Source organism: Meles meles, chromosome X (assembly GCF_922984935.1).
Source record: "Meles meles chromosome X, mMelMel3.1 paternal haplotype, whole genome shotgun sequence".
In the NCBI taxonomy this organism is placed as follows: domain Eukaryota; kingdom Metazoa; phylum Chordata; class Mammalia; order Carnivora; family Mustelidae; genus Meles; species Meles meles.
Genome location: NC_060087.1, coordinates 60258820 through 60281413, shown reverse-complemented (window position 1 = coordinate 60281413; position 22594 = coordinate 60258820). Strand labels below are relative to the sequence as shown.

General features: G+C 43.3%; 2 protein-coding genes across 6 annotated transcripts in view; both read right to left on the bottom strand.

Annotated features, from left to right (window-relative positions):
• The window catches only part of TAF1 (TATA-box binding protein associated factor 1), a 75132-nt gene extending 68818 nt beyond the window's left edge, over nt 1-6314 (bottom strand). For all 5 annotated transcript variants that reach the window (XM_045994919.1, XM_045994921.1, XM_045994920.1 and 2 more), the window contains exons 1-4: nt 6087-6314; nt 4999-5113; nt 4743-4859; nt 619-738 (exon numbers count right to left, since the gene is read on the bottom strand). In XM_045994919.1, the coding sequence (XP_045850875.1) occupies nt 619-738; nt 4743-4859; nt 4999-5113; nt 6087-6266 (532 nt within the window). In that variant the 5' untranslated portion in view covers nt 6267-6314. The remainder of the gene's footprint in view (nt 1-618; nt 739-4742; nt 4860-4998; nt 5114-6086) is intronic.
• A 6909-nt stretch (nt 6315-13223) lies between these two features.
• Nucleotides 13224-22144, bottom strand: LOC123935516 (rho-related GTP-binding protein RhoG-like). The gene is made up of 3 exons (XM_045996410.1): nt 22040-22144; nt 16914-17011; nt 13224-16732 (listed from the first exon to the last, which is right to left on the bottom strand). The coding sequence occupies exons 2-3, from the start codon at nt 16923-16925 to the stop codon at nt 16142-16144; spliced, it is 603 nt and encodes a 200-aa protein (XP_045852366.1). The 5' UTR covers nt 16926-17011; nt 22040-22144; the 3' UTR covers nt 13224-16141.
• Nucleotides 22145-22594: the final 450 nt, after the last annotated feature.

Genomic DNA, 22594 nt, shown 5'->3' with positions numbered 1-22594 from the left:
CTCAAAATACAGGAGATCAAAAACACTACTATTCTGTAATCTCCTAACCTAGGACAGAGTTTCTATTGTGGCCAACGCAGGGAAGGTGGAGAGGATCACTAAAGCCCTTGCCTTGGAAATCTCTGAATCTGGTAGTTGGCTCTCTCTGATTTATGCACATTCTAGGATGCCTTCCCCATTCAGTCATTTATTTTAAAGAGAGCCATCTAGACAGGGAGTTTCCAAATACCACTATGCAGATCAGCTGCATCAGCAATTACCTGGAGAACACTCTGAAATTCCAGGGCTCTGCCCCAGCTCTTCAGAATCAGACTCTCTGGGTGAGAGTCAGAAATCTGTATTTTTTAACAGGCTTGCGATGATTGTGATGGGCAGCCATATCTGAGAACCACTAAGCTCAACTACTTTCCCTTGAGTACCTGTTAAAATGCTCTTGCCAAATATTTTAAAAAGTAAAACTTCACTTTGACATTAAAATTTGAAAACTGTATGAATCACTTCCAGAAGCTGTATCCTTTCCTAGCAGCTTAATTGTAATAGCTCTCTATGGGTATGCCAAAAGCCTAGATCTATGAATGGAACTTATTCCTTGGACAAAAGAAGACAGTCTCTACTCACCACCGGTAAGAGCATCCTCGTCCTTATCCTTCTTCATTGGTCCTGGAGGTGGAGGTGGAGGTGGCATCAACTTGCAGTCAATGTCTTCACAGTCGGCATCATAGTCATCTTCATCATAATCTAATGAAACCGGGAAGATGATTCTCAATATCCAGAATGTCATACGACAGCCCTGAGTTCCTTTGTTATACAGGAATTTAAAGCACCCCATGAAAGTGGTGTTCTTAACACGCAGGAGGTGCAGGTTCTGCCTTCAGAAAGAGATGATGACACAGTATCACCAAATATTAGAATACTATGTATATCTCATACAGAAATATAGGGAGCACCCAAGAACTGTTTAAAACCTTTCTTCCTTCTCCTGATCAAATCCTGTTTGATTTTTTTATTTTCATCCTGCTCAATCTCATAACTGAATTTAACATTCTTTCTTCTCTGTCAGCTTCTCCTAATCAAATCCTATTTTTTATTTTCATCCTGCTCAATCTCATAACTGAATTTAACATTCTTCATTCTCTGTCAGCTTCCTTTAGACTGGACTTTCTCTCTTCCCACTTCCCAAACCTTTGACATATTTTTTGATCTACCTTCTATAGTCTGTTATTCTTTCCACTGACCTTTTACCTCTGGCATCACTCAACACCTGATGGTGAACATTCTGCTTTTATTCCTCTATGCAAGCTCCATTCCCTAACTCAAGAATTACCCTTATTCAGGATTAATCCCAAATCTGTAGGTCTTGCCCTGACTTACCCCTCTACAATCACACCACATGTTCTGCTGCCTAAAGAACCTTTCCACTCAGGGGCGCCTGGGTGGCTCAGTTGGTTAAGTGTCTGCCTTCGGCTCAGGTCGTGATCTCTGGGTCCTGGGATCGAGCCCCACATCAGGCTCCCTGCTCAGCAGGAAGTCTGCTTCTCCCTTTCCTTTTTTTTTTTTTTTTAAGATTTTTATGTATTTATTTGACAGAGAGAGAGATCACAATCACAAGTAGGCAGAGAGGCAGGCAGAGAGAGAAGGGGAAGCAGGCTCCCCACTAAGCAGAGAGCCCAATGCGGGGCTTGATCCCAGGACCCTGAGATCAGGACCTGAGCTGAAGGCAGAGGCTTAAACCACTGAGCCACCCAGGCGCCCCTACTTCCCCCTTTTCTTCTGCCTCCTTCCCCTGCTCATGCTCTGTCCCTGTCTTTCTCAAATAAATTAAAAATATTTTTTTCTTTTTAAGATTTTATTTATTTATTTGACAGAGAAAGACACAGCAAGAGAAGGAATGCAAGCAGGGGAAGTGGGAGAGGTTTTATCTATCGTCCTCCCAAGAATGTCAGCAAAGTAGGAATTATTCTGAGACAGTGAAATGACTTACTCAGGGTCACACAGTTTTAAATGACAAAGTCAGAATTCAAGGCTGGCTGAACAAAGCCTATACTCATTGCAATGCACCTCCTTACTTACCCAGTCCTACTGATGTTTTATCAGCAACTCTCAAGTTTAATTCTGCTTAGCATTTTCCTCAACTGTCACCCCACCTGAGACCTTGATGACTTTGTATCTAGCCTGCAAGAACAGTTTCTAAGTTAGTCTGCCCCTTTACCCCTTTTCTAATCAAAACCCTAAAGCAACAAGTATCACTTCTCATTTTCATTTAGGAAGGAAAGGCAACTAACACTTACAGAGCATTTACCATGACCCTGTACTATGTAGGTGCCTTCACACCCCGTGATATCGGACTTAAATTCCCACATAAGACCCACTAATGAGGTATTATCACCTTTATTGCAGATAATAAAACTGACACATTATTATAAATCCAAGCTTCAAAGACTAAGCAACTTCCCCAGGATCAAACTAAATATGGAGCTGCGGCTTGAACCTATTATTCTGACTCCAAAGTCCATTTTCTTTTTATTATTCCACCCTGCCCTTTACTCAACAATGTTTGGTTTACAATCCTTTATGACATCAAATCCCAAGTAAGGCATACATACACGTGTTATCAAATTGCTCTATCCCTGGTAAGTTTTCCACTCCTTTCAAGAAAACCTGCTGGCCAATTCCCCCTGCACTATTCACTTATTTCTATCTCTAAACCTTCAGAGAAGCCATGTTTTCAAACCAAAATGTCCTGCTGCTTCCTCTCCAGGAAACCCTTTCAAACTTTTGCTCAAAATTCACCTCCATGACATCTTCTCTAATGACCTCCACCCACTTCTAATTACTCCAAAGAAGAGTCATAGTAAAATCAAGCCACCTGAAGGGGCCAATGCCAGAGGAGGAGGAAGTTAGGACACAGGTAAAGGTACCCTCACTGAATAAGAGAACTTGGAAATGAGCATCCCAGAGTACTAAGACTACCAAACACAGCATCCTCTTTTTCTAGGAGGTCAGCTCATAAAACCCAAATAAGACACCCCGACTCATCCTCTTCCTTAACATTCCTATCCAAGACAACAAACCGAAACCTGAAAATTCCAAAACTCCCTGGAAATCGGAGCTACCACTTCCCCCTTAGCCTAAGTCAGGGGCTCAAAAATAATAGTTATAGTATTTGTCTCAAATATTCTGTCAACCTGTTGAAATACTCTATACAGAAATATGAGCTTATAGCTGGCTTGTCTTTTTATTTTGAGTAATTATGCTTCGTGCTGTTTATCCCATCTTCCCCAAATGATAATAATATCCCGGAGAGGGAGACCTATATCTTCTATTTTTTTCTGGGTTACCTCCTGTGTATGTGGCACAGTTAATTCTCTCTTTATAATAAGCACTCAAGGGGCGCCTGGGTGGCTCAGTGGGTTAAGGCCTCCGTCTTCAGCTCAGGTCATGATCCTGGGGTCCTGGGATCGAGCCCCACGTCAGGCTCTCTGCTCAGCAGGGAGCCTGCTTCCCTTCCTCTCTCTCTGCCTGCCTCTCTGCCTACTTGTGATCTGTCTGTCAAATAAATAAATAAAGGGGCGCCTGGGTGGCTCAGGGGTTAAGCCTCTGCCTTCAGCTCAGGTCATGATCTCAGAGACCTGGGATCGAGCCCCGCATCGGGCTCTCTGCTCAGCAGGGAGCCTGCTTCCCCCCTTTCTCTCTGCCTGCCTCTCTGCCTACCTGTGATTTCTCTCTGTCAAATTATATAAATAAAAATCTTTAAAAAAAAATAAATAAAATCTTACAAAATAGTAATAATAAGCACTCAAATCCATTAACTGGTGCTGAAATCTAATTCAAAGAGGTGGACAATGAACAAACAATCAGCAACCTCATACAAAAGTGTCAAGCAGTGAGAGGTAGGGTAAGGCAGTGGAAACAATGAATTATATATATGTCAATTATACCTCAATTAAGAGTTGTAAAAAAATTACAAGTCAGAAAAAAGGAACTGTGATCAGTTGCTCTAGGTTCCAGACCACAGAACTAAGCTCAAGATCAGAAAATGGATTATCTTTATACCATACTATCACAGTTTATAGCTCAACAAATGTCTAATATCCTGAATTACTGATTTAGTCAAGGTCTGCCACTACCTAACTTATATAACTTTTTAAAAAGTCCCACATCGTATTAAAGTCCAAGTTTTCTTTATCTATGATGAAGTTAATAACAGACAATCAGTAAGACCCCTTCCAGCTCTGATTCTGATTCTACCTGTAGCACCTTACACCAGGGAGAGACACCTATATTGGGAGCAAGCACTAAGTGCATTCTGTCAGCATACAGGTAGTAAGTGATTAATAAACATTAAGCCAGTAAATATGTATGCTTGTTTATATAGGACATTGCAGATACTTAATCCTCCTTGAACTACCAAGTCCTTAAGAGCAAAGACTGAGTTCAAATAATTTCTAAAACAGTGCCATGAACCCTGTAGGTCCTCAAATACCAGATAAGGAAAACATTATCTTTACTTGGCGTTCACCAAGAATTTGGGAATAAGCAGTATGAGGAATAAACACCCGAGTGTAACAATGACCCAGAACACACACAAAAAAGATAGGAGCTGCATGAGACTGAGCTGACAAAGAGAGAGAGAAGGAAAGGATGGAGAGCAGGAACAATCTACAGAAAGCATACACAGAAACAAAATGGACTACACCGCACAAAATGACTGGAATGCTCTACTGATGACACTAAAGAATCACCTGAGTGGCAAAGCGGCTGCAAGCTCCCCATTGTCTGCTGATATCTTCGGCTTTCATCTTCTGCTACCTCATTGATGTCTGAATAGTCAACAGCATCTTCTGTACTCCTGATCCATCCTATAGATAAAGGGGAGGGCAGGTATATCTGAACAAAGGCCAAGTAACTCTCACTCCCTTAGATAATTCCCACTGAAAAGTGCATACACAGTAGGTGGCTAGCCTCCTCCCTCCTTACTCCCCATGACCCACACTTCACCTTCATCATTTACCAGGGCACCATCAGTTCCAGTCAATTCTTCATTTGCGGTGAGTTCAGTGATCAGGCTGCCCAGACCCAAAGCCCCCAAGCCTGCCAAGTGCTTCTTACACTCCTGAAAAAGGGACAGCACCAGAGTCGAAGATAACAACTAAACCTAAACTTCCCACACCACAAGCCTTATTCCCCTGGTCCAGCACAAAGCTAAAAATCCATATTAAATATAACTCTGCAGTGTGCTAAAAGGAGCATCACATTCCCGAACTGTAAAGTAACTCTTCCACTAAACTCCATGTTGATCAGACCTTTATCAACATATTAAGTCCAATTTCATCACCATACTTTAGTAAGATCAAAGAACCATCATCAAGACTGAACAAATGGAACAGTAGTTCTCCGAATAAAGGCTAAGGCAACTGAAGCCACTGGGATTCGAGAAGGGATGACAAGAACTTTTTTTTTTTTTTGCTGGCTTTTGTGTATTTGTGTCTGATTCAGAGGAGAAATATTGATCAATATTTTCTTTGTTTCAATGAATCTAAATGAAAGTAGGTAAGGTTCATTTGGACACAGGAAACAATTTCATGAATGTCAGGGAAAACTACCCAAAAAGTGCACTGGACCAGAAAGGGTCTGCTCCAGATAGTCTGAACATTCGCTGTAGGAAGAACGGAGGCCTGAACCACACTATTTGTCACAGGTCCTCTTGCTCTAGAGCCACCTTAAGTCAACGATGTCAGACAGGCAGTTTCAAGAATCTCCCAAGTCCTCATAACAACGGCTTAAATGTAATGTCACTAGGTTAAGCACTAGGTTACTGCCTTGTGAGGATGACCATTAACCCCAAAGCCACCCACATCAGCGCCCCTGACCTACGAGGGCTTGTTTACAGTTCTTTCTTCCCACCCCCAACCAGAACGGAGCCTCCAATCTACGATCTGCACGCTCTACTAAGATAGCATCCGCTTCTCATTTCCTCTCCTCTTAGGTTAACCGCGCCCTCTCATAGGGGCTCTATTCTAAGCACCCTCTACTCTCCTCACTCAGCCCGACCACCACCAACCCTATACCCACGCCCGCCCCCTCACATCATCCAAGACGCTTTCCCCCTCCAGCTGTCCGGCTCCATTGATGTTGCCGAAAAGGAAACCGGTTAAAGAAAATGGGCCGCCTCCAGCAGAATCATCATCGCTGTCCGTGTCTGACATGATGGCGGTTGTGGTGTCACCGGAGGCTGCGGGTAGCAGCAAATCCCAGCCTGGTCCCATGGACCGGAAATAAAAACATTAGTCGCCCAGAAGTGACTTACAGGGCTCCTTGACCCCACCAGGCCTTACCGGAAGCGGAATGAGGGGGTGGAGGGATGTAACCGGAAAGACCGGCCGTCCTACGAAAAAGGCGAACTACTTTACTAACGGCATTTGATTCGACTGTAAGGGATCAGGCGGTTGGGTATGTGGAAAGCGGTTGGTCAAAGAAAATGTTTGGTCCCGCCCCCTTCTGCTAATCTGCGCATGAGCATTCCCAGTGCATTAGCTAGGAGTCACGGCTGTTCCTCCAATCAGAGGGAGTTGCGTGGGTCACGTAGCCTACGTCCTGGTTACCGCGGGTCACCACGTCGTGGTACGCGGAAGTAAAGATTAGAAGCAGCTTTGTTTCTGCTTCTGAAGGAGAGGCTGGTCGTAAATTGCACTGTGCAAGAAGTACCTATCCAAGTTGTTTTGAATTGACATTTCCCCAGGGAAATGGAGTCCCCTCCCCCTCGGTTTCTTTCGGGGAGTGTGAAAAAGATGAGTAAAAGGAACAGCCGACCCTTCAGCTAGGTTCACAATTGTTGATATTTTTACAGATTTTATTTTTGGTTTAATTTCTGAACCAACCATTTGAAAGATTCAGAACCAAATGGTTCAGAACCAAATGTGATTCTCCGGCCCTCAAAATGGACGTTTTCTACATAACCACAAAATCGTTACTGCATCTTCAAAAATTAACATTGAATCATTATCATTTAACATAGTTTGTATTTCGTATTTAAATTTCCCCAGTTGTCCTAGTTGGAGCATTTTACACTTCAGTCCAGGATCCGCTGAAGGTTTTTGCACTGCACTTAGTAATCTCCCTTCAGTCTTAATCCAGAAACAGCATTCTTTGTGTTGCATGATACTACATATTTTTTTTAAGAATCCTGGCAAATTGTCTTGAAAATATTCCATATTCTGAATTTGTCTGTTTCTTCGAATTGATTTACGTTAAATATTTTACCAGGCATCAGAAGGCACAAATGTCAGGTTGTCACTCTTGGTGAGGCTGTATTTGAGCACCAGATCTCTCCATCCCAAAGGCACATTTTTCCTTTTGTAATTAGTAAATGGGGTTGAGATTGTGTGAATAATCGTCCAATGGTTTTAGCATCCTTTAATGATTCTTGCCTGAATCAGTTATATTGGGAGAGTGCAGAAAGGTGACTTATTCTTAAATTCTTTTACACTTACTAAGTGCATTTATTCAGTAAAGAACTTGGTCTTACCTCCCCTCTCCCATTTTATTTTAATGTGTCATAATCTAGCACCATCATTATCCTTTTTGATGGTCAAACTGTTCCAAATTTGTCCAGTGGGACCCACTTCATTCTGGCTCCTGTGTTATTAGTCTTGAAGTACTTCCTTGTGTTTTGGCACACGATGTTCTAGGCTTACTCTATACATTCCCTGTCCGAGACCTGATATAAGCCATTTCTCCAAGGAGCCCTGGTATCGTTTAGTGGGGAATGGGATTTAGAAACTGGGGCATCATTGCTTATAGGCCCTTTCAGTAGAAAGAGCTAAAAAAAAAAAAAAAGTTTAAAGGGCACCTGGCTAGCTGAGTCAGTAGAGCATGCAACTCTTGGTCTTGGGGCTGTGAATTCAAGCCCCACATTGGGTGTAGAGCTTACATTTAAAAAACAGAATTTTTTTAAAAATAACTTTTATACTAATACCTCCAATTCAAGTCCAACACCACAGGGTTCTCCCTCACTTTTCCCCATTTCATATTTCTATCTTGCTTCTCTTAAAATTCTGGTTCCCAACATCCATATATTGACTCTTTTCAGAATTGCAAGGTGGATACGACTACCAACAATAAACCTAAGTAAAGTTCAGAAGTTCTTCGCAGTTTTTTGTCCTTAGACTATATCCTATTAAGGATATATAATGTACTGTGTGTAAAAATTACTTGAATCATTTTTTTCCTCTGTGGAGTTGTTTCTTTTTTTTTAAGATTTTTTTTTTATTTATTTAACAGACAGAGATCACAGGTAGGCAGAGAGAGAGAGAAAGGGAAGCAGGCTCCCTGCTGAGCAGAGAGCCGGATGTGGGGCTCGATCCCAAGAGCCTGGGATCATGACCTGAGCTGAAGGCAGACGCTTTAACCCACTGAGCCACCCAGGTGCCCCTGTGGAGTTCTGTTTCTAGTCAACTTTATGATTTGCTTTTATTATCCTTTTATAATACATTTTAATTTTTTAATATGTAAATTTTTACATGGTTAAAAGTAAAAAGTATGTGAAAAGCTATTTCCAGAGAAGTCTTACTCCTGTGCCTATGTCCTCTACCCCAATACCAAGCCACTCCCTATAAGTAACCATTCATTAATTTCTTTTTTTTAATTTATTTATTTGACAGACAGAGATGACAAGTAGGCAGAGAGGCAGACAGAGAGAGAGAGGAGGAAGCAGGCTGTCCGCAGAGCAGAGAGCCCGATGTGGGGCTCGACCCCAGGACCCTGGAATCATGACCTGAGCTGAAGGCAGAGGCTTTAACCCACTGAGCCACCCAGGCGCCCCACCATTCATTAATTTCTGGCTTATCCTTCCTGTGTTTATTTTTTTATTGAGTTGTAACTGACATGTAACATTCTATTAGTTTCAGGTATACAATATAATGACTTGATATTTGTACTTCCTATGTTTCTTTTTTGCAAAAATAAGCCAGTGAGTATACATATTACTTCTTTTTCATTACACAAAAGGTAGCATACTATAAATACTCTTTCTTTTTTTTTTTTAAAGATTTTATTTATTTATTTGACAGAGAGATCACAAGTAGACAGAGAGGCAGGCAGAGAGAGAGGAGGAAGCAGGCTCCCCGCGGAGCAGGGAGCCCGATGCGGGGCTCGATCCCAGGACCCTGAGATCATGACCCGAGCCGAAGGCAGCGGCCTAATCCACTGAGCCACCCAGGCGCCCCTATAAATACTCTTTCACCTTGCTCTTTTTCACTTGATAATTTAGCCTGGAAGTCACAGTGTACCACTTTGCAGCATGCTTCCTCATTCATTTTTATGGCTCCTTGATACTTCATTGCATGGATATCCCTTGAAATGTTAACAGTAGTTATATTTCCAGGCTAGGTGACAAACATCTGCCAGAACCTGAATAGTAGCTGAGATGCTAAACTTTGGTAATGAAAAGTTATGAGAATACTATTGCTATACTAGTATTTAAAACAAAAAAGAAAAATAGAATATGTTTTTAAATGCACTTTATTTTTTTTTTTTTTAGATTTCATTTTTTTTATTTGACAGACAGAGCCAGAGGGCACAAGTAGGGAAGCAGCAGAGGGAGAGGGAGAAGCAGGCTCCTGGGATCATGACCTGAGCCAAAGGTAGACACCTAACTGACTGGGCCACCCAGGTGCCCTAAATGTACTTTACACTGCTTCTTAGTTGCTTGTGCTTAAGGAAAAGCATATCCAGCAAGAGGCAGATATAATCTTATAGAATGGGGAAGGAGTATGGTGCACCTGGGTAGCTTAGTCAGTTAATCATCTGACTTCAGCTCAGGTCATAATCCCAGGGTCCTGGGATCGAGCCTCATGTCGGGCTCCTAGCTCAGCTGGGAGTCAGCTTCTCCCTCTCCCACGCTCCCTACTTGTGCTCACCCTCTGTGTCAAATAAATAAATATTTTTTAAAATAATTCTTAAAAAAATGAAGAATGGGGAAGGGGACTTCACATACTATAAATACTAAAGTTGCTATTCTTTAGAGAGAAACCACAAGTAGGCAGAGAGGCAGGCAGAGAGAGAGGAGGAAGCAGGCTCCCTGTGGAGCAGAGAGCCCGATGCGGGGCTTGATCCCAGGACCATGGGATCATGACCTGAGCCGAAGGCAGAGGCTTTAACCCACTGAGCCACCCAGGCGCCCCTAAAGATGCTATTCTTGACTCAAAACGTGGTTTTGTATAAATTTACCACATGACCCAGCAATTTCCAGCACTCTAGTATATACCCAAGAAAACTGAAAACATGTCCACACAAAACCTTGTACACAGGGGCACCTGGGTGGCTCAGTTGGTTAAGCAACTGCTTTTGGCTCAGGTCATGATCCCAGGGTCTTGGAATCAAGCCCCACGTCAGGCTCCCTATGGGGAGTCTGCTCCTCCCTCTCCCTCTGCCTGCCTCTCCCCCTGCTTGTGTGTTCTCTGTCAGATAAATAAAACCTTAAAAAAAAACCTTGTACACAAAGGTTCATAACAGCACTATTCATAATAACTAAAAGGTAGAAACAATCCAAATTCCCCTCAATTATAAGTAGATAAAATAAGGTATATCCATACAGTGGAATATTATTCAGCAATAAAAAGAAATGAAGTAGGGGCGCCTGCCTGGCTCAGTTGGTGGAGCACGTGACTCGATCTCAGTGTTGTGAGTTCAAGCCCCACATTGGGTGTAGAGATTATAAGTAAATTTTAAACAGCCCCCCCAAATTATTAGTAAAGAAAGCACTGTTTTAGGCAAGGTCACCCTCTAAAGGGGAACAGAGGGGTCTATGAGTAAATTTCCTAGTGCTGACCAGGAAAATGCATGTTGAATGGCTAAAGGTTATATTCCTGGCGGAACTGAAACACTTGTTAATTAGGTATTAAGTCTTGGTTTTACTGATCTCGGGCTCCTAACCTTAGTGAATCCATTTGGGGCCTGTGGTTTTTCTTTCTGACACTATGTGCTATAGATAAAAGATACATAGAACTTTTATACATATAACTTGATTTCAACAGTATGCACTCTAGAAAATAAAAGATACATAGGACTATGGGAATTTAAAGAACACTTTAGATTACTTTCAAATGACCAAGGTTCTTTGAGGAGCAGAGCAATTCTCTTACTTAAAGATATAGTCAGAGATGCCTGGGTGGCTCAGTTCGTTAAGTGGCTGCCTTCAGCTCAGGTCATGATCCCAGGGTCTTGGGATCGAGTCCCACATCTGACTCCTGGCTCAGCAAAGAGCCTGCTTCTCCCTCTCCCTCTGCCTGCTGCTCTCCCTGCTTGTACTCTCTCTGTCAAATGAATAAAAATCTTTAAAAAAAAAAAGATATAGTCAAACTAGGATGCACTGAGGAGAAAAATGGGAGAGGCAATAAATATAATTAGGGAGGTGGGGTAGAGGCGAAAGCCTTTCTTGATCTTCTCTGCAAGATAAAAGTAAGTTTGGTCAAAAAAAGATCCCCCCCCCCCGGAAGAAAGTAAGTACCAATATGTGCTGCAAAATAGATAAACCTTGAAGACATTATGCTAAATAGAGAAAGTGAATTCCAAATGACCACATATTGGAGGATCTTGACTGGCTCAGTTGGTAGAGCATGCAACTCTTGTTCTCAGGGTCGTGAGTTCAAGTCCCACGTTGGGTGCAGATCTTACTTGATTAAAAAAACAAAGACCACATATTATTTGATTCCATGTACATGAAATGTTCAGAAAAGAGAAAGTGGACAACTAGTTGCCTAGGGTTGGGGCCAGGAACAGGGATTGACTGCATGAGGTATCTCTTTGAGGTGACAAAAATGTTCTAAAACTGGATTTTTAGCTGACGTGCCTGGCTGGCTCAGTCAGTAGAGCATGCGACTCTTTATCTCAGGGTTGTAAGTTTGAGCCCCACCTTTGGTGCAGAGATTACTTAAAAATAAAATCTTAGGGCACCTGGGTGGCTTAGTTGGTTAAGTGTCTGCCTTTAGCTCAGGTCGTGATCCCAGCATCCAGGGATCAAGTCCCACATCGGGCTCCCTGCTTGAAAGGGATCCTGCTTCTCCCTTTCCCTGCCTTGTGCTCTCTCTCATGCTCGTTTGCTCTCTCTCAAATAAATAAATAAAATCTATAAAAAACAAAATCTTAAAAAAATAAAGCTGGATTTTGGTGACAGCTGTGTAAATAAATTTACCAAAAATCATTAGACTGTACACCTGAAATGGGTGAACTTTTTGGTATGTAAATTATATTTCAATAAAGCTGTTTGCAAAGCAACACAAAACACAACATGGTTTTGCTCTTCCTTACTAGTCACTTAATAGTGCACCAGCGCTATATACAATTAAGAGTATCAGGGGCGCCTGGGTAGCTCAGTGGGTTAAGTCTCTGCCTTCAGCTCAGGTCATGATCTCAGGGTCCTGGGATCAAGTCCCGCATCAGGCTCTCTGCTCAGCAGGGAGCCTGCTTCCCCTCTCTCTGCCTGTCTCTCTGCCTACTTCTGATCTCTCTCTGTCAAATAAATAAATAAAATCTTTAAAAAAAGAAAAAAAAACAATTAAGAGTATCAGTTCAGGGGATGCCTGGGTGGCTCAGTGGGTTAAGCCTCTGCCTTCGGCTCAGGTCATGATCCCAGGGTCTTGGGATCGAGCCCCACATCGGCTCTCTGCTCAGCAGGGAGCCTGCTTCCCTTCCTCTCTCTCTCTCTCTCTCTCTCTGCTTGCCTCTCTGCCTACTTGTGATCTCTCTCTCTGTGTCAAATAAATAAATAAAATCTTAAAAAGAAATTTAAAAAAAGTATCAGTTCATTTTTAAAACAAACAGAAGAAGGATATTTTCCTGAAATAACTGTAAGAGGCCAAGGACATTAAATGTTATATCCTATATTTACAACCCTACTCCCTACTACTATAATACCTATAACACAATAGTAGTGTGATAATTGTTTACTGAATGTAGTGTACTAAGTGAGAAAAATCGCCTACAGGGAACTAACTGGTCTGTCATTAGCAAAAACCAGAAGGAACGAGAGAATCGATGTCAGCAGGGAAGACAGTTCCCTACCCTGATTGTCTGAGGAAGAAAAATAAGTACAGTTACACATAGGTGTGATGTGGAATACAATTATAGTTATTTCATCCTTTGCAAGTTGAAAGGGATTTAGAAACCACTCAACAAAGGAGGAGAGTTGAGGAATTGCTTTGATTTTTAGAAAGCAACAGACCCAGTGAAATCAGAAAAGTTTATTGCCATTCATTATGAACAATTTAAAAGTGATATTAGCATGTTAGTCATTGTACAAATTCTTTTTAAGTATAAAAATCAAGATGTCAGAGTATGTAGGACCATCAAGTCAGTCCAATACAAAACCATACTCTCAGACTTGTGGATCACACCTCCCTTCATTAAAGGATGCGCCTTTGACCAAACCAAGCCCAGGCTTACATTTGAGATCTTCCCAGACAAAGCGGGAGCAGGAGGCACTATTAAATTAAAAGTCAGTTAAAAAGATTTCAGTAGCTAAATGGAAAGTTCCCAGAGACATAGGTGACAGCTGTGTTTCTAGCCCCTTTCAACCATGAAGTCCGTAAGGACCTCAGGCAGCATCAGTCCAAACATCCTGAGACCGGAACATACTCAAGCAATAGGTCCTTCATCTGGCTGCCCATGAGAAAACTCAGGGACTACACACAGCAGTTGGTACACCTGCCAACAGGCCAGTTGACTCTTACAGTCCCCACACTATGATAATAGACCCCTACTTTCCAAAGTGCTATTGGGCCTTAGTTAAGGAGGGCCACCCTCACCCTCTTCCAGTTAACACTCTGTTCATACAGAGCCCCTACAGCCCCCGCAACAGGAGGCCCTAGGTCACACACCAGAAACAGATACACTACATTGAAATTGAGAAGACATCTACCAGACAATGCTATCCACCGTGGATCCTCCACAGCCTTAGACGATGGTGTAGAAATACACACCAATGAATTACTGTATGAAGAGGAGAGCGCAGTGATACAGGAAAAGCAAAACAGAACGCTTTAGCCCATGGTGAGGGAAAGGGAAACCAGAAGAAAAGGAGGAGGTACAGTGAGCTTATGTAACCTTTTACTTTCTAACAATACTTGGTATCTGCCTGACCTCCAGCTTTCCAATCCTCCAGGAATAGGGGTGCTAGATTTAGCAAACAGAAATACAGGATGTCCCATTAAATTTGAATTTCAGATAAAGAGCAAATAATTTTTAAATCTATTTCCAAATACTGTATGGTACATACTTACACTAAAAAATTATTTGTGAAAAAAACAAAAAACAAAAACTACTCTCTTTTACCTGGCAACCCTGTCCAGGAGGCTCAGTTAACCTGAGCACTAATGTGATCATATATTGTCAAACAGCAACAGTGAGACCACCCCACAGCAAAGCACAGACACTTCATTCACAGAAGTAGCTAGGTGATTCTTTTAACTCCATTTCCCAAACTCTCAAAGATCCACTGCTTATTTTGACAGGGTAGGAGGATTATGTGCCCAGTAGAGTTGTTAACCACTATCTGCCAGGTGGAGAAGGAAGTTTTCCTTCCATATCAAAGGAGGAAGGTAAAAAAATACAACTAGAAAGAATAAGGAGAAACAGGCTTAGTAGGGTAAAGAATGTGACTCCTACCACCGCAGGGCAGGCTGAGCAACTCCGGCAAAATCCCTACCAAAGTTGACAGCCCCAGGGTCTGGAAATCCAATATACTCCAACTTTCTTTGAACAACTAAAAGACCTCAAAAGGCAACCAGGACTGAAAACACACACAAACATACACACACGTACAGAGGGAGGAATAGGAAGAGAGCAAGGCAGGACACTGAGAAGAATCACACAACTCCCTGATAACGAGTGGCAGAATATTTTGGTTGGTTGGTTGGTTTATGGGGTTAACCTTCAGTGGTCTTTCCCTAAAGCAGAAGCTGACAGAAAAAAAGGCGCCTCACAGAGGCCTCAGGGACACAGCCTTATGGGGGATTAATTCCACATCACCAGGCCCATAGTGTTATCATAATCTAACAACAGATCTGACCATCAGACCCCACATCCAATGTGCTAGTGTGACTAAGTGCCAAACCTAACACCTAAGGGTGGAAGAGGAGCCAGTAACAAGTCCATGACTGATAAACATTCCTCTCAAAGGCATAAAGAGGGAAACAACAAAAAGAACAGGACCACATTATGCTTTTTTTTTTTCACAGCCTCTTTGGGAATTTCTAGTTCTTCTTAATCCAACATCTCCGAAACTGTGTTTCCAAAGAGGTAAACAGGTGTTGCATGGAAGCAAAAAAAAAAAAAAAAAAAAAAAAAAAAAAAAAAAAAAAAAATTCAGTGAAATAAATTTGAGAAATGTTGCCCACTTACTAAAAGTTATAAATCCCTTCAGTAGAGGAACCTATTCAACTTTATTTAAATCACTAGTTACCAAAAGGGGGGAGGCTGGAGTAAATAGGTGATGGGGATTAAAGGGCACTTGTGATGAGGACCAGGTGTTGTACGGAAGTGCTGGATCACTAAATTGTACACCTGAAACTAATATCACAGTATGTTAACTAACTGGAATTTAAATAAACACTTAAAAAAACCCCACTGGTTCCTGACTTACTTGACCACAGAACCTTGTTAAGGAACATCGATTAGTATCTCCCAGAACTTCAAGAAATGCTGCTTAACCGTTTTTGCAAACATGTCTCATCTCCAGAATGGGAAGAATATGTCGACACTGGGAACACCCAGGAGTCACACATAAAATGATTTTCCAAAATTACTATATCAGAAAGTTTAAGGCAATGCTTTCAAAACTGTAGAGACTTGTCCTTCTGTGAGGCACTTGCTCAATGGTAAATACAGCTAGGAAAGCTAGTTCAGAGGTAAAAGTCAGTCTCTCTCTCTCTCTCTCTCCCCCCAAACTTCCTCCAAAAGGTTCAGACCAAACTTCACAGCAACCATGTACAAACGAGGCTGTCTTTGTTCCTCCAAAAGCCCGATAACCTGGAGTCTAGGGTTTCTAGGAAAAGAGACAAATGGCTCATGCTGGCATTGTTCAATGCTATCAAAGGAATCCCTCTTATTCCCCCTTCAGTGCAGTCCCCAAATAGCACCCCAAAAGCTATAAAAGGACACACTTCTTGTTGTTCTTCTTTGTGACAGGGTAAAGCACAGCCCGGACAGCTTCTGAAAATACCTCGTGCACCCCATACTGCATCAGGGCTGAACATTCTAGATACTTCACAGCCCCCACCTGCTTAGCCAGGGAAGTGCCTTGCTGAGGAGTTGTGGGCACTAGGCTCTGTTCCTTCAGCTTCTTCACTGTCTCAATGTCATCCCGCAGGTCTCTCTTGGTACCTACCAGCAGAACAGGTACATTGGGGCAATGATGGGAGACCTCAGGGTGCCACTTATGCCTCACATTGGCATACGAGGATGGGTTGCCAATGGAAAAACAAATGACAAAGATATTGGTCTGGGGGTAGGACAGCGTTCGCAGTCGGTCATACTCCTCTTGGCCAGCTGTGTCCCACAGGTTCAGGCTGACGATCTGGCCATCCACAGACGTCTGGGCACTATAGTTATCAAAGACGGTGGGGATATACTCCTCAGGAAAGGCATTCGTTGTGTAACTGATGAGGAGGCAGGTCTTACCTACAGCCCCATCTCCTACAACCACACATTTGATTGTCTGCATTCTTTCCTTGGAGTCCTAAGTGCAATAGAGAAAGAAAGAACATTCACAGATGCTTGGTTCATTTGGGGAGCCTAAGCTTTATCAGCATTTCTCTCTGAGGAGAAAGAGAGGAGGTAAGTCCCCCCACCCACTGACCATCCCCTTAACACCACAGAAGAGTCAGCTGAGAAGGAGTACATAGGACAAGAGTTCTTACCGTGGAGTCCATGGACTGCTAGAGGATAAACTTCAGTAGGTCTGAGAAGTCACCTCTGAAGTATGCGATATTATGTGTAGGTACATAAGTGAATTTTTCTGGAAAGAAGATCCAAAACTGTCATCAGATTGTTAAAAAGGCTGTGAGCCCAAAAAGATTAAAAACCATTCACATACATAGGTATTTGTTTTATTTTTGTCAGGTCTGGCTATACTCTATCAAAGGTGCTAAAACATAGTGGGTGTTCAGTAAATGGAAACTAATTTTTAAAATAGCACCGATGTTGGCGCACCCAGGTGGCACAATCAGTTAGGCATCTGACTCTTGGTTTCGGCTCAGGCTGTGATCTCAGGGTCATGGTATAGAGCCCCGCATTGGGCTCCGTGCTCAGCACAGACTCTGCTTGAAATTCCCTCTCCCTCTGCCCGTCCTGCTCATGCGTGCACATGTTCTCTCTTTCTCTCCCTCTCAAATAAATAAATACATCTTTTAAAAAACACACTGATGTAGAAAGGAGGGTCTAAAGATTGAAACAAAAGAAATATGGCTCTGACTTTGGGTCTGTGGCTATAGACCCAACAAAGCAATCTCTGTTCCTGACAGTGACTCCTAAAACTGGAGAAAGGTAGACCAGTCAGACTTAGCCTCCCAGAGTAGAGTCCAGGCTCTGATGTCAGGCCACCTGGAGTTCAAAACCAGTCCTTTCTTTTTCTAAGCTTTGTCGACTTCAGCAAGCGCTTCACCCCTGGCTTACATGAAAGAATGTTTGTGTAGTACTTATTAGTGCCTGTCACATAGAAAGTACTCATTAAGCATTCAAAACTACTATGACTTCATAATAATTCTTGTACTGTTCTGGGGAAGGCAAAAGTTCTGTAATGTGATTACAGTGCTAGACAAACCACAGATCTCATCCCTTCCTACCTTATCTGAGCAAAACCATTAGTCATAACACCGCCATACTTTCTCTTTTACTTCTTCATGAATCAAGTATTTGAGAGTTAACGGTAAGGCACAGATGACATCCAAGAAGTGTGTTTACTATGAGATCCCACATTTATACCATTTTAAAACCCTATCACCACTCTACGCTGTCAGTGCCCCCAGAGCACTCCATTTCCTTTAGCTTAACTACTGCACTAATTTCAGAACAGATCCTGATAGCATTAACTTTACGTGTCGGAACATGGAGGAAAGGGGATAAACTGTCATATGTATTTGATTATAGAAAAAAATGAGGGCGCCTGGATGGCTCAGTTAAGTGACTGCCTTTGGCTCAGGTCATGATCCTAGAGTCCCAGGATCCAGTCCTGCATTGGGCCCCCAGCTCAGTAGGGAGTCTGCTTCTCCCTTTTACCCTCCCCCGTCCTGTGCTCTCCCCCCCACTCTCAAATAAATAAATAAAATCTTTTTTAAAAATTGAGAATCAGGGGCACCTGGGTGGCTCAGTGGGTTAAAGCCTCTGCCTTCGATCCAGGTCATGGTCCCGGGGTCCTGGGATCGAGCCCCACATCGGGCTCTCTGCTCAGCGGGGAGCCTGCTTCCCCTCCTCTCTCTCTCTGGCTGCCTCTCTGCCTACCTGTGATCTCTGTCTGTCGAATAAATAAATAAAATCTTTAAAAAAAATTGAGAATCAATTAGTTTCTCACCTTAGGAATTTGGGGGAATAGATACATCCCTCATCCTGTTGTCTTTTTCTTTATTTATTTATTTGAGAGAGAGAGAGCGCGCGTGCAAACACGCACGCGCAAGAAAGAACACTAGCGGTATGAAGAGCAGAGGGAGAAGCATGCTCTCCGAGGGAAGCCCAATGTGGAACTCAATCCTGAGATTCCAGGATCACAACCTGAGCCAAAAGCAGACGCTTCACTGATTGAGCCAGCCAGGTGCCCCTCTATTGTCGTATTAGCTAAGGTCTACATTAGGCCCATATCACAGACAAAACAAAACATCTTATTTTCAGTCAGAGTAAAGAGAAGTTGGCCTTCAGGGCACCCGGGTGGCTCAGTGGGTTAAGAGTCTGCCTTTGGCTCAGGTCATGATCTTGGGGTCCTGGGATCAAGTACTGCATCAGGCTCCCTGCTCAGTGTGGAGCCTGCTTCTCCTTCTCCCTCTGCCTCTCCCTCTCCCCTCTGCTTATGCTCTCTCTCTCTCACTCTAATAAATATTTTAAATTAAATCTTAAAAGAAAAACAAAAAAGAAAAGAGAAAAGTTGGCCTTCTGATCATGCTTCACACAGGCCCACTAGAGGTAGCTCTCTCCCCACACAGCCAATTCGGACTCGCAAGGCATTCCACCTAAAGCCTTCATTAGCACAGGTCCCACAGCTAAAAGTCCGGAGTGTAATTCATCTTTAGTATTCACTGACCATCAGCCCTATCTTTTTCCACCTAGGAACAAGCATAAGGATCAAACATACAAGGTCAATGGGAAAAGGATAAAGTCACCACCACATTCTTTGAGAATAGCCTTCCTTGATTTTCCCAGTCTGGATTAACTTCTTTCTCCTCTGAATTCCTGTAAGAACAACCTACCTTCCCAGCCTGCTATCCTTTATCATCCAGTAGCCAACATCTCTGTTCAAAGTGACTGCTTTCAGGACAACTGTGCATCTGAGGGGGTTCCCGAACCAGACCAAACTCTTAGACCCAAAGACCACTTTGCACCCCAAATTCTCAGCTCCTCATCTCGATAACTAGGAAAAGGCATCTACACTCATTTCTGCTTGTTTATATCTACTAACCCTTCTGGTATATACGGTCTGCGGATGGGCACTCAAGCCACACTGATTACGGCTGAGGGACTAGATGATGAAGGACAGCTAGAACATCCCAGGTCTGAAACAAAACCCAGGACATCCTCACCCATAGCAAGCTCTCTATCAAAATTTGGGGGGCTACTTTGTACAAGCACCTGACTCACTTACTCAGCCCACATGTCCCACATGTTCATCATATGTTATTTACTTATGTGTATGTTTGGAATTATCCACAGTTAAAAAGTTTAAATATACTAAAAATATATCTAAAAGAATTAAAAACAGGATCTGAAAGCGATATTTGTACACCAATGTTCATTGCAACATCATGCACAAGAGCCAGGAGGTGGAAGGAACCTAAAGACCATCAACAGATGAACACATGAAGAAAATATATATATATTTATGTTGTATATTATTCAACCTTAAAAAGAAGGAAATCTTGGAGCACCTGGCTGGCTAATCAGTAGAGCGTGCGACTCTTGATCTCAAGGTCATGAATTCAAGTCCCACGAGAGAGAGAAGGAACTCTTTATACACTACAACATGGATGAAACTTGAGGACATATGCTAAGTGAAATAACTTAGACAGCCATATACTGCATGATTCCACTTACATAAGGTATCTAGAGTAGTCAAACACATAAAAACAGAAAGTAGAATGGTAGTTGCCAGGGCTGGGGGAGGGAAAATGGGGAGGGTTTTTAAAAAAAATTATTTTAGAGAGAAAGAAAGAAATAGGAGGAAGGACAGAGGGAGAGAATCTTCAAGCAGAGTCCCTGCTGAGCATGGAGCCTGACGCAGGGCTCTATCCCACGACCCATGAGATCATGACTTGAGCCAAAATCAAGAGTAAGACATTTAACCAACTGAGCCACCCAGGCACCCTAATGGGGAGTTATTTACTGGTGACAAAGTTTCAGTTTTGCAGGGTGCCTGGGTGACTCAGTAGGTTAAGCATCTGACTCTTGATTTCTGCTCAGGTCATGATCTCAGGGTCCTGGGTTGGAGGCTCATATTGAAGGGGGTGGGTCCATGGTAAACAGGGAGTCTGCTTGTCCCTCTGCCCCTCCCCCACTCATGCTCGCAGGCTTACCTACACTCTCAAATAAATAAAATCTTTAAAATGAAAGTTTTAGTTTGCCAAGATGAAAAATTCTAGAGATCTACTGCACAGCAATACATATATAGTTAACATTACTGTAATGAATATTTTAAAATGGTTTAAAATACTCAAAAAAGAGTAAAGAGAAAGACCGCTAGAAGCTTACAATCTTGTGGGAAAGGCAGGACTCATATGAAAAGGCAAACAATAATACAAAATGATGTATGGCTCACAGGGGGGTAAAAGTTGCTGTAGAGAAGCAAAGGGAAACTTAAAAATGAGAGATTATAAGCATTGTGCCAAATAATTTTACGTATCTTATTTAAGCTTCACAGTAGCTCCGGGAAGCAGACATCAGAGCAAGTCAGAGATCTTTAGGTATGCCTTTAGGTTTGGAAACTGGGAGAGGGCTGGTGCTGCAGAAACCAGCACCCTCAGAAAGTTCCCTTCCCAACCATTCACAGCAAACTAGAATTAGTTTCTTCTAAATCTTCCCATCTCGTCTGACAAAGTATCCTTCTTCACACGTACAGTCTGCGTAGGAGTAAATTCTTTCCTAGGTTAGACAGTGTAAAAGACCCAGTAACAGTCAAGACAAGAATGCAGCTCAAAGGCTGTTTCTAGCACATTCTCCTCCAGGTCTCACCCTCTTGGTAAGTCTGAGTCTAGTGCACTTGAAATCACGCTGTAACTCTCTGGAACCAAAACAATTCAGCAGAAGACCCCCCAATCTGTATCTATTACTCTCCACAACTTAGTTCCTCTACTAAACACCAGCAGCTTTCTCACAACCGGAGACTGCGTTCTTTGGTTCAAGTCCAGCCAAAGGCTTTGGGACTCTCGAAGCCGAAGGAAGCCATGTGAACACCCCCCACAAATCCGAGCCAGGGGAAGAATACCCCGCGACTGGAAACTTAACCAGAGACGCAGAGGTAGTGACCCAGCAATTAGCTCCACAAGCCCGCTCGGCACTTCCTTCGCATCCTTCACCACCAGGCCTACTTGGTTCCGGCACTTCCTAGGGACTCGTTAGCCTGGGACAGAGCGCTGCCCCACATGGGGTTCGCAAGCAGCAAGAGCGGGAGCGGGCTCAGTCTCCCCCATAGGCATACACCTCATCCCACCCTCCGATGCCTTCCATCTCGGGAATGGCTCACAGACTCACGCAAGCCTCCGGGGCTGGGGAGACTCACGAAAATTGTGGGGGATAAAGGGCGGGCGGTGCGGGAGCGCTGGGGGCGGGGAGTCTCCATAAAGATTACCTGGCAAAGCAAAGCGCTCGTCTTCCACCGCTGTTGACAAGAGCAGGTACAGCCTCCCAGAGCGACTGTGGCCGGAGTGGGCAGGCGCGCCGAGCTCGGCGCCACATCCGGGCAGCTACCGAGTCCCACCCCCGTCGTCAGACGCAGCCGCCGCTGGGTGCCCCGACACCTCCTGGGAAGTGGAGTCTTAGCGCCAGCCGCACTGTCTGTGACTCAAAGGCTTCTAAACTGACTACCCTTGGAGTAACTAACGAGGATTACTTGGATCCGGCCCCCAGGTGCGGACCCCCAAGACGAGTTACCCGGTGCAGAGGTCCCCAAGGCTCCTCTTTCCTTTGCCAAAGTGAGGCCGCCCCTTCCTCCCTAGACCCCGTTTTCCTCCTCAAGACCAGCCCTGACGTAAGGAGGCAGGCAGGAAACCGAAGTATTAGGAAAAAATGGAGGCGATAAAAGAAAATGAGGGAGTGAGCGAATTAGGGTTACTTTCAGTCATCATATTGCATTTTCTGGAGTTTTCTGTAAGTGGGATCATACAGTATGCACTCCTTTTTTAGC